The 12,338-nt window shown below is 36.1% G+C and overlaps 1 protein-coding gene across 5 annotated transcripts in view; it reads left to right on the top strand.

Annotated features, from left to right (window-relative positions):
* CNTLN (centlein) overlaps positions 1–12,338 on the top strand; it is a 352,812-nt gene that overhangs the window by 105,080 nt on the left and 235,394 nt on the right. For 3 of the 5 annotated variants that reach the window (XM_024995809.2, XM_024995808.2, XM_059889136.1), the window contains exons 4-5: positions 6,124–6,258; positions 6,873–7,043. In XM_024995809.2, coding sequence (XP_024851577.1) covers positions 6,124–6,258; positions 6,873–7,043 — 306 coding nt within the window. Of the gene's footprint in view, positions 1–6,123; positions 6,259–6,863; positions 7,044–12,338 lie in introns of all 5 variants that reach the window. The other 2 variants (NM_001192721.2, XM_059889137.1) reach the window with 2 other exon arrangements.

Raw genomic sequence — 12,338 nt, 5'->3', positions numbered from 1 at the left:
TGGAATAGAGCAACAAGAATGCTTATTCCTTAACCACATATCTAGTCAAACTACTAGAAAGTTATACACACAATTTTTTAGCTAGTTGCTGAAAAACTTTCATAGAACAATCTAATACTATTACATGCTTTATTGATAATAGTGTAGAAAAATGCCATGTAACTTCTTTTGGTAAGACTGTGCTTTAGCTTTGTCACTGCTAGTTATAAAGTAAATCTTGTAATAAATTTTCCTTCAAGTATTGCATTAGATAACTCGAGTCTACTAATAACTTGCTGTATTTAATGAGATAATTTTTAAACATTGAATTTCCCTTCTTTCTTACCTTCTAGGAAGCTCAGAAATAAGTTTCAGTTCTCAATTACATTTAATTCTCTCACCCCTTCCCTTTTATCCGTTTACCTTTGTTTTAGTTGTACTGATATCATTACTTCACTGTTTTTCATTAAACTCTTTATGTACATTTTAAAGTAGGTCATATAAATAATATATTAACTATGCTCAAGTATTGTTTTATAGAGTTTTAGGTCTTTTGAACCACTGCCATCACACCCCTCTTTTTTCCTGATTCATACCCACTATCATGCTCTTCTTTCTGTACAGACTTCTTTTGACCATGATTTGAATTATTCATGTCATGGCTTATCCATAATAAATAATTTGTTCCAGCCATACTTTCTCTTGTCACCCTTTATGCTTTATGGTTCCTCTGAGTTCAATTTGCTATTTTAATATTAAGTCAAGCCAGACCATTAAGAATGTACTTTACTCTATCCAGAAAAGTTTCTTGAAAAGGTTTCATGAAGCTAAATTTAGGACTTGGAGGGTTATTAATGTTTAGTGAAATAAGTCAGAGAAAGATAAATACTGTACAGTGTCACTTACATGTGGAATCTGAACAATAAAACAAACTAGTGACTATAACAAAAAAGAAGCAGACTCACAAACATGGAGAACAAACTAGTAGTTACCAGTGGGGAGAGCAAAGCGGGAAGGGAATTAACAGGTACAAACTACTATGTATAAAGTAAATAAGCTATAAGGATATATTATATAGCAGAGGGAATATAGCATTTCAAATAACTGTAAATGGAACATAACCTTTAAAATTGTGAAATCATGTTATATATCTAAAACTTATAGAATTTATTATAAATCAACTATACTTCTCTAAAAAGGAAAAGAAAAAAAATGAATTGCAACTATATATACTTGTGCTAAGGCTTCCCTGGTAGTTCAGTTGGTAAAAAATCTGCCTACAATGCAGAAGACCTTGGTTCGATTCCTGGGTTGGGAAGATCCACTAGGCAAGGTATAGGCTACCTACTCTAATATTCTTGGGCTTCCCTGGTGGCTTAGCTGGTAAAGAATTTGCATGCAGTGTGGGAGACCTGGGTTTGATCCCTGTGTTGGGAATATCCCCTGGGGAGGGAATGGCTATCCACTCCTGTATTCTGGCCTGGAGAATTCCATGGACTGCATAGTCCATGGGGTTGCAAAGAGTCGGACACGCCTAAGTGACTGTCACTTCCATTATAAAAACTAGATCATTGAGGGTACATTTTATTAGGAAAATATTTTGTGTTATGTAAAATTTAATAGATCTTTGAGAGTTTATCCATTCTCTTCCATTGGGAATACATCTGTGTCTAACTTATTACTTTAATGATTTATGATATATAAAATCATTTATCAAACTAATTATCAAAATATGAGCCTGGGTCTCCTGGCTCAGGCAGCTTCTGTACTATCTGAGCCACCAGAGAAGCCCTCAAAAAATGAAGGTTTTGGTTAGCTAAGTTCCTACTGTATTATGTGTTTTTATTTAAAGATTAAGTCTATACTTGTCCTGTAGATTACTAAATTCACTCAAATGCTAACTTTTCAATTACTAAATAATTTTCATGAAAGGCCTTGTTATTGCTGTAATTTATATTGTTTATTCAGAGAAGGAAATGGCAACCCACACCAGTACTCTTGCCTGGAAAATTCCATGGATGGAGGAGCCTGGTAGGCTACACAGTCCATGGGGTCGCGAAGAGTCAGACAGGACTGAGTGACTTCACTTTCACTATTCACTTTCATGCATTCGAGAAGGAAATGGCAACACACTCTAGTATTCTTGCCTGGAGAATCCCAGGGACAGAGAAGCCTGGTGGGCTGCCGTCTGTGGAGTCGCACAGAGTCGGACACGACTGAAATGACTTAGCAGCAGCGGCAGCAGCAGCATGTTGTTTATTCCTGTTAAGTTTAGCTCACATTAATGGGCACGTTCTTCTAAACCTTAAATCATTTGGTCTCGTATCTCACCTTTCTTAAGTCTAAATAATCTCAAGGATAGATGAGGATGCTTAATTTTTGTTAATTCTTTCAAAGGATAGGGCTGTAGATAATTCACTGTCTTAGTGTTTATATGATTGAATTTATCAGTGTCAATCTCACTCATAAACATTTACTATAATTTAGTTTGGAAGATAGTGTGAGTACATAGATAATTAGCAGCTCTAGGTAATATGTGCAAAATGAATAATGTAGGCAATACAGAAACTTGGAAATAGCAGAAATTACTGTGATAGTTAGGAAAGGCTTCATGGAGGAGGTGAAAATTGAACCTTGAAAGAGGCTGAGACTTAGATGAGAATAGAAAAATAGGTTATGAATTGTAGATGTTTGCATTTTATGCTGTTTGATTGATGTAAAACATATTTTGATATGCCCTAATAATTAAAATAGGCAATAAAAATGAAAACTGTTTTGAGGTGCCATTTATACTTAATTTGTAAAACGTTGCCAAGCCTGAGTGTCTTATTGGTACAGATGTGGAGTTATGAGAACTCTTGAAGTTCAGTTGGCCTATGGATGAGTAATGTCACCTCTAAGTAAAAATCAAGAGCAATGTTTAATTAATATGATCCCTATACTGAGAAAAATACATTTTACTTCATAACTCAGTATACACACAGATAAAATAGAAGTGTCATAATCACACTACTATATATAAAATTAACTACCTAATGAGGACTTAAAATATAGCACAGGTAACTCAATACTCTGTAATGACCTATATTGGAAAAGAATCTAAAAAGCAGTATACATACACACACACACACACACACACACATACATATATTTAACTAATTCGTTTCAGTTCAGTTCAGTTGCTCAGTTGTGTCCGACTCTCTGCGACCCCATGAATTGCAGCACGCCAGACCTCCCTGTCCATCACAAACTCCTAGAGTTCACTCAAACTCATGTCCATCGAGTCGGTGATGCCATCCAGCCATCTCATCCTCTGTCGTCCCCTTCTCCTCCTGCCCCCAATCCCTCCCAGCATCAGAGACTTTTCCAATGAGTCAACTCTTCACACAAGGTAGCCAAAGTATTGGCATTTCAGCTTTAGCGCCAGTCCTTCCAATGAACACCCAGGACTGATCTTCTTTAGGATGGACTGGTTGGATCTTCTTGGACATTCAAGAGTCTTCTCCAGCACCACAGTTCAAAAGCATCAATTCTTCAGCACTAAGCTTTCTTCACAGTCCAACTCTCACATTCATACATGACCCCTGGAAAAACCATAGCCTTGGCTATAGATGGACCTTTGTTGGCAAAGTAATGTCTCTGCTTTTCAATATGCTATCTAGGTTGGTCATAACTTTCCTTCCAAGGAGTAAGCATCTTTTAATTTCATGGCTACAGTCACCATCTGCAGTGATTTTAGAGCCGCCCAAAATAAAAGTCTGACACTGCTTCCACTGTTTCCCCATCTTATTTCCCATGAAGTGATGGGACCAGATGCCATGATCTTTGTTTTCTGAATGTTGAGCTTTAAGCCAACCTTTTCACTCTCCTCTTTCACTTTCATCAAGACGCTTTTTAGTTCCTCTTCACTTTCTGCCATAAGGATGGTGTCATCTGCATACCTGAGGTTATTGATATTTCTCCTGGCAATCTTGATTCCAGCTTGTGCTTCTTCCAGCCCAGCGTTTCTCATGATGTACTCTGCATATAAGTTAAGTAAGCAGGGTGACAATATACAGTCTTGATATACTCCTTTTCCTATTTGGAACCAGTCTGTTGTTCCATGTCCAGTTCTAACTGTTGCTTCCTGACCTGCATGTAGGTTTCTCAAGAGGCAGGTCAGATGGTCTGGTATTCCCATCTCTTTCAGAATTTTCCAGTTTATTGTGATCCACACAGTCAAAGGCTTTGGCATAGTCAATAAAGCAGATGTTTTTCTGGAACTCTCTTGCTTTTTCCATGATCCAGCGGATGTTGGCAATTTGATCTCTGGTTCCTCTGCCTTTTCTAAAGCCAGCTTGAACATCTGGAAGTTCACGGTTCACATATTGCTGAAGCTTGGCTTGGAGAATTTTGAGCATTACTTTACTAGTGTGTGAGATGAGTGCAGTTGTGCAGTAGTTTGAACATTCTTTGGCATTGCCTTTCTTTGGGATTGGAATGAAAACTGACCTTTTCCAGTCCTGTGGCCACTGCTGAGTTTTCCAAATTTGCTGGCATATTGAGTGCAGCACTTTCACAGCATCATGTTTCAGGATTTGAAATAGCTCAACTGGAATTCCATCACCTCCACTAGCTTTGTTTGTAGTGATGCTTTCTAAGGCCCACTTGACTTCACATTCCAGGATGTCTGGCTCTAGGTGAGTGATCACACCATCTTGATTATCATGGTCATGAAGATCTTTTTTGTACAGTCTGTGTATTCTTGCCACCTCTTCTTAATATCTTCTGCTTCTGTTAGGTCCATACCATTTCTATCCTTTATCGAGCCCATCTTTGCATGAAATGTTCCCACGATATCTCTAATCTTCACTGTACTGTACAGCAGAAGCTAACAATACGTTGTAATACAACTATACTCTAATAAAAATTATCAAAATAATATAGTTGTTCTTGCTATATAAAATAAATATAAAATATAACAGTACATGTCAAATGTGAATTTGATAATATTCAAATAAAATGGAAATCCTAAATTAAACAGTGCAAAAAAACTTAGGAATAATAGATTCAAATATTAGTTGAAAAAATAAGTGAGTTGACAAAAGTTGAGTAAGTTTGGCAAAGAGTCAGTATTAGGGCATGGGTATCAGTTTTAGCATGTTGGTTTGAGATGGCAGTAGATAATTAAAATGGAGGTATTTTTATTGGAAACTGAAAATGTGGGATTGGTAGTTGGAAGAGAGTTAGGGCCAGGTTATGGCTCTTGCCTGGAAAAATCCCATGGATGGAGGAGCCTGGTAGGCTGCAGTCCATGGCATCGCTAGGAGTCAGACACGACTGAGTGACTTCTCTTTGACTTTTCACTTTCATGCATTGGAGAAGGAAATGGCAGCCCACTCCAGTGTTCTTGCCTGGAGAATCCCAGGAACGGGGGAGCCTGGTGGGCTGCCATGTATGGGGTCACACAGAGTTGGACACAACTGAAGCAACTTAGCAGCAGCGGTCTTTTAGACAGAGACGAAACCAGAATCCAGGAGAGTGGGTAAGATTTCTGAGGGAAAAGCTGTAAAGATTAGAAAGGAGGGAAACTAAGAAACGAGTCATGGATACATCCTTCAATGAGATTCAGATATTTCTGGTAGGTGAGAAGAATATTTGGTTAAAAATTGTGGCAATATTAATATTTTGAATATCTTTCTACACAGCAAGATATTTTGGGTATCAAAACAGACTTGCTGTTTTTCATTCTTTAAAATTGTTCATGCTTTCACAAAACTGTTTTTCTAAAAAAAATGTTTTAGATGGTAATTCTTATTTTAGCCACATACGCATTTTCTTTAATTAGAATATTTTGTAAAATTTTGGGTTTTTTTCCTATTGCACAACTAAATCCAAAAAGTTTGCTTTCTGTATGAGGCTGAATATTTGGTGTCCAGTTTGTATGTGTACTTCATTTTGAACTAGTAACTAGGCACGTGTTTGCACATTTTACTTGACAATTTCTGGGCATGTCACAGGAAATGAGAAATTATGATAATGGATGTTATTATGAAAGCTAGTTAATTCTAATATTACCAATCAAACTCTCAAACTTTTCTTATGAAATTATCTTTTCTTAGAAATACCAATTCATCAGTAATTTTGCTTTTTTTTTTTTTCCAGAGAGAATCAGGACTAACACAGGAAATAAATGACCTTGTAAAACGGAAGATTGCAGTAGATGAAGAAAATGATTTCTTAAGGAAAGAATTCAGTGACTTGCAGAAGAAATTTAAAGAGAAAAGTCAAGAAGTTAAGGTGTGTTGACTTGTACATAGTTTTACCCTACTATTTCTTTGAAGTCCTACTTTAAGCTTTGTCAGCCTTTGTGGCACAGAAAGTGACAAGCTTGGAGGAGAAATTGCCTTAGGCCCTGCTGTACCATACAGTTTTCTCACATGAAAAAACTCTGAGAAAGATACTTTAAAGCTTAGACTCTAAGCTTTATAACTTTCCAATAAATAGTTAATGATGGAAATGGAGCTAAGAAAGTAGGAGTGTGAATATGTGGCTTCTTGTAATTAGATTCTGATGGGACTGGCATTATTAATTGATAAAACCCAGGTCTGGGAGGCTATGTCTGTGTGGGTCTCAAAAATAGCTGGGGACAGCATCAAAGGCAGCTTGATCAATTAATGGGCTCTTTGCAAATGTGTACTCATCAAAGCTGTCATCCAGTGAAAAATATGACCCATCCACCTGCATGAAAAGAGGCCAGTGAAAGTATACAGGTGACCTTGGCCATCAAATATAGAAGAAGCTTCTGGGAGCGTAAAATTGCACAGTTTGTATTTGCGGATTAGTTCTCAGCTTTTTTTGTTGTTGTTGTTTTTTGTATCGGCCCTTGTGGTACTATTCTACGGGACACTAAGGAGTGTGTGCAGATTAAGGAAGAGCAAAACAGGCTGGTTATAAAAAATCTGAAGGAGGAAAATGAGAAATTAAGTACCCACTGCGCTGACCTGCTAAATGAGCTGGAGAAACTGAGGAAGCAGGAAGCACATTGGAGAAAAGAAAAATTTAGCATTGATGCAAAAGTAAAGGTATGGAATGAGAATGGAATCCATGCTGTTATTTTGAATCTAACTTCTTAGGAAGTTTATTACATGTTATTTTCTTTAAATAGCAAGTTATATATTCAAATCCACCAGTGGGGACTAGCATTAATTTATATTCCTTCACTTAAGACCCATAGCTTTTTAAAAATTGATGTTGCAAAGCAGGAAACTGACTTCAAATACTTATCTAAAATGTTATCATTAAAAAATAAAGGCTATTGCATTTTGAAATAAAATATGTTTAAAAAACACATTTAGAATTATGAATTTTGGCTTTTTTTAATTAGGGCTTAAATTTATAGATATAACTAGAATTTATTGCAGTATAGTTTTCAGATTGTATTTTTCAAGTCCTTTAAAAATACATAAAAAAAACAAAAAGCAGTTAAAAAATACATGTGTTTTATATGTATTTCTTTGGCTTGAGAGGACCTTATTTGTAGTAAAATATAGAAGATAAAAGGAACAATCAGTCTTCATAATCTTCTTATATCTTTTCTGATAAATATTTTTCAAAATAATTTTTTGTGGCTTTCTCTTGGTCTTGAGAAAGTTTTTGTTCATTTTTTCCTATTGAATTTCAGTTTTCTTCTTAACCATAGATTTTATTGAAAAGGCTAACCCCTAAAATTTTGGTTCTTGTAAATATGATAGCCCCTCTATGTGTATGCATGCTTAAGAAGAATTTATAACACATGTGTGTAGATATATATATATATATATTCTCCAAACCAATTGATTTATTTTTTATTTATTTTTAATATAAATTTATTTTAATTAGAGTCTAATTACTTTACAATATTGTATTGGTTTTGCCATACATCAACACGAATCCGCCACAGGTTTACACATGTTCCCCAACCTGAACCCCCCTCCCACCTCCCTCCCCATACCATCCCTCTGGGTCATCCCAGTGCGCCAGCCCCGAGCATCCTATATCATGCATTAAACCTGGATTGGTGATTCATTTTACATATGATATTATACATGTTTCAATGCCATTCTCCGAAATCATCCCACCCTCACCGTCTCCCACAGAGTCCAAAAGACTGTTCTATACATCTGTGTCTCTTTTGCTGTCTCGCATACAGGGTTATTGTTACCATCTTTCTAAATTCCATATATATGCGTTAGTATACTGTATTGGTGTTTTTCTTTCTGGTTTACTCCACTCTGTATAATAGGCTCCAGTGCATTAGAACTAATTATTAGTTCTAATCTACCTCATTAGAACTGATTCAAATGAATTCTTTTTAATGGCTGAGTAACACTCCATTGTGTATATGTACGACATCTTTCTTATCCATTTGTCTGCTGATGGACATCTAGGTTGCGTCCATGTCCTAGCTATTGTAAACAGTGCTGCGATGAACATTGGGGTACGCGTGTCCCTTTCAATTCTGGTTTCCTTGGTGTGTATGCCCAGCAGTGGGATTTCTGGGTCGTATGGCACTTCTATTTCCAGTTTTTTAAGGAATCTCCACACTGTTCTCCATAGTGGCTATACTAGTTTGCATTCCCACCAACAGTGTAAGAGGGTTACTTTTCCCCACACCCTCTCCAGCATTTATTGCTTGTAGACTTTTGGATCGCAGCCATTCTGACTGGCGTGAAATGGTACCTCATTGTGTTTTGATTTGCATTTCTCTGATCATGAGAGATGTTGAACATCTTTTCATGTGTTTGTTAGCCATCTGTATGTCTTCTTTGGAGAAATGTCTGTTTAGATCTTTGGCCCATTTTTTGATTGGGTCATTTATTTTTCTGGAATTGAGCTGCAGGAGTTGCTTGTATATTTTTGAGATTAGTTGTTTGTCAGTTGCTTCATTTGCTATTATTTTCTCCCATTCTGAAGGCTGTCTTTTCACTTTGCTTATAGTTTCCTTTGTTGTGCAGAAGCTTTTAATTTTAATTAGGTCCCATTTGTTTATTTTTGCTTTTATTTCCAATATTCTAGGAGGTGAGTCATAGAGGATCCTGCTGTGATTTATGTCAGAGAGTGTTTTGCCTGTGTTCTCCTCTGGGAGTTTTATAGTTTCTGGTCTTACATTGAGATCTGTAATCCATTTTCAGTTTATTTTTGTGTATGTTGTTAGAAAGTGTTCTAGTTTCATTCTTTTACAAGTGGTTGACCAGTTTTCCCAGCACCACTTGTTAAAGAGATCCTCTTTTCTCCATTGTATATTCTTGCCTCCTTTGCCAAAGATAAGGTGTCTATAGGTACGTGGGTTTATCTCTGGGCTTTCCATTTTGTTCCATTGAGCTATATGTCTGTCTTTGTGCCAGTACCATACTATCTTGATGTCTGTGGCTTTGTAGTAGAGCCTGAAGTCAGGCAGCTTGATTCCTCCAGTTCCATTCTTCTTTCTCAAGATTGCCTTGGCTATTGGAGGTTTTTTGTATTTCCATACAACTTGTGAAATTATTTGTTCTAGCTCTGTGAAAAATACCATTGGTAGCTTGATAGGGATTGCATTGATCTATAGATTGCTTTGGGTAGTATACTCATTTTCACTATATTGATTCTTCCGATCCATGAACACAGTATATTTCTCCATCTATTAGTGTCCTCTTTGATTTCTTTCACCAGTGTTTTATGGTTTTCTATATATAGATCTTTTGTTTCTTTAGGTAAGTATATTCCTAAATATTTTATTCTTTTCATTACAATGGTGAATGGAATTGTTTCCTTAATTTCTCTTTTGTTTTCTCATTGTAAGTGTGTAGGAATGCAAGGGATTTCTGTGTGTTGATTTTATATCCTGAAACTTTACTATGTTCATTGATTAGCTCTAGTAATTTTCTGGTGAAGTCTTTAGAGTTTTCTATGTAGAGGATCATGTCATCTGCTAACAGTGAGAGTGTTACTTCTTCTTTTCCAATCTGGATCCCTTTTATTGCTTTTTCTGCTATGATTGCTGTGGCCAAAACTTCCAAAACCATATTGAATAGTAGTGCTGAAAGTGGGCACCTTTGTCTTGTTCCTGACTTTAGGGGAAATGCTTTCAATTTTTCACCATTGAGGATAATGTTTGCTGTGGGTTTGTCATATATAGCTTTTATTATGTTGAGGTATGTTCCTTCTATTCCTGCTTTCTGGAGGTTTTTTTTTTTTATCATAAATGGATGTTGAATTTTGTCAAAGGCTTTCTCTGCATCTATTGAGATAATCATATGGCTTTTATGTTTCAATTTATTAATGTGGTATATTACATCAATTGATTTGTGGATATTAAGAATCCTTGCATTCCTGGGATAAAGCCCACTTGGTCATGATGTATGATCTTTTTAATGCTGTTGGATTCTGATCGCTAGAATTTTATTAAGGATTTTTGCATCTATGTTCATCAGTGATATTGGCCTGTAGTTTTTTTTTTGTGGCATCTTTGTCAGGTTTTGGTATGAGGGTGATGGTGGCCTCATAGAATGAGTTTGGAAGTTTACCTTCCTCTGCAGTTTTCTGGAAGAGTTTGAGCAGGATAGGTGTTAGCTCTTCTCTAAATTTTTGGTAGAATTCAGCTGTGAAGCCATCTAAACCTGGGCTTTTGTTTGTTGGAAGTTTTCTGATTACAGTTTCAATTTCTGTGCTTCTAATGGGTCTGTTAAGATTTCTATTTCTTCCTGGTTCAGTTTTGGAAAGTTGTACTTTTCTAAGAATTTGTCCATTTCTTCCAAGTTGTCCATTTTATTGGTATGTAATTGCCAATAGTAGTTTCTTATGATCCTTTGTATTTCTATGTTGTCTGTTGTGATCTCTCCATTTTCATTTCTAATTTTATTGATTTGATTTTTCTCCCTTTGTTTCTTGATGAGTCTGGCTAATGGTTTGTCAATTTTATTTATCCTCTCAAAGAACCAGCTTTTGGCTTTGTTAATTTTTGTTATGGTGTCTTTTGTTTCTTTTGCATTTATTTCTGCCCTAATTTTTAAGATTTCTTTCCTTTGACTAACCCTGGGGTTCTTTGTTTCTTCCTTTTCTAGTTGCTTTAGGTGTAGAGTTAGGTTATTTATTTGATTTTTTTCTTGTTTCTTGAGGTATGCCTGTATTGCTATGAACCTTCCCCATAGCCCTGCTTTTACAGTGTCCCACAGGTTTTGGGTTGTTGTGTTTTCATTTTCCTTTGTTTCTCTGCATATTTTGATTTCTTTTTTGATTTCTTCTGTGATTTGTTGGTTATTCAGCAGCGTGTTGTTCAGCCTCCATATGTTGGAATTTTTAATAGTTTTTCTCCTGTAATTGAGATTTAATCTTACTGCATTATGGTCAGAAAAGATGCTTGGAATGATTTCAATTTTTTTGAATTTACTAAGGCTAGATTTATGGCCCAGGATGTGATCTATCCTGGAGAAGGTTCCGTGTGTGCTTGAGAAAAAGGTGAAATTCATTGTTTTGGGGTGAAATGTCCTATAGATATCAATTAGGTCTAACTGGTCTATTGTATCATTTAAAGTTTGTGTTTCCTTGTTAATTTTCTGTTTAGTTGATCTATCCATAGGTGTGAGTGGGGTATTACAGTCTCCCACTATATTGTGTTATTGTTAATTTCCCCTTTCATACTTGTTAGCATTTGTCTTACATATTGTGGTGCTCCTATGTTGGGTGCATATATATTTATAATTGTTATATCTTCTTCTTGGATTATGTAGTATCCTTCTTTGTCTCATTTCACAGCCTTTGTTTTATTTTATTTTTTAATTTAATTTTATTTTAAAACTTTACATAATTGTATTAGTTTTGTCAAATATCAAAATGAATCCGCCACAGGTATACATGTGTTCCCCATCCTGAACCCTCCTCCCTCCTCCCTCCCCATACCATCCCTCTGGGTCATCCCAGTGCACTAGCCCCAAGCATCCAGTATCGTGCATCGAACCTGGACTGGCAACTCGTTTCTTACATGGTATTTTACATGTTTAAATGTCATTCTCCCAAATCTTCCCACCCTCTCCCTCTCCCACAGAGTCCATAAGACTGTTCTATACATCAGTGTCTCTTTTGCTGTCTTGTACACAGGTTTATTGTTACCATCGTTCTAAATTCCATATATATGCGTTAGTATACTGTATTGGTGTTTTTCTTTCTGGCTTACTTCACTCTGTATAATAGGCTCCAGTTTCATCCACCTTATTAGAACTGATTCAAATGTATTCTTTTTAATGGCTGAGTAATACTCCATTGTGTATATGTACCACAGCTTTCTTATCCATTCATCTGCTGATGGACATCTAGGTTGCTTCCATGTCCTGGCTATTATAAACAATGTTGCGATGTACATTGGG

Source organism: Bos taurus, chromosome 8, assembly GCF_002263795.3.
Source record: "Bos taurus isolate L1 Dominette 01449 registration number 42190680 breed Hereford chromosome 8, ARS-UCD2.0, whole genome shotgun sequence".
NCBI lineage: Eukaryota > Metazoa > Chordata > Mammalia > Artiodactyla > Bovidae > Bos > Bos taurus.
This window is presented reverse-complemented; position numbering and strand designations above follow the sequence as displayed.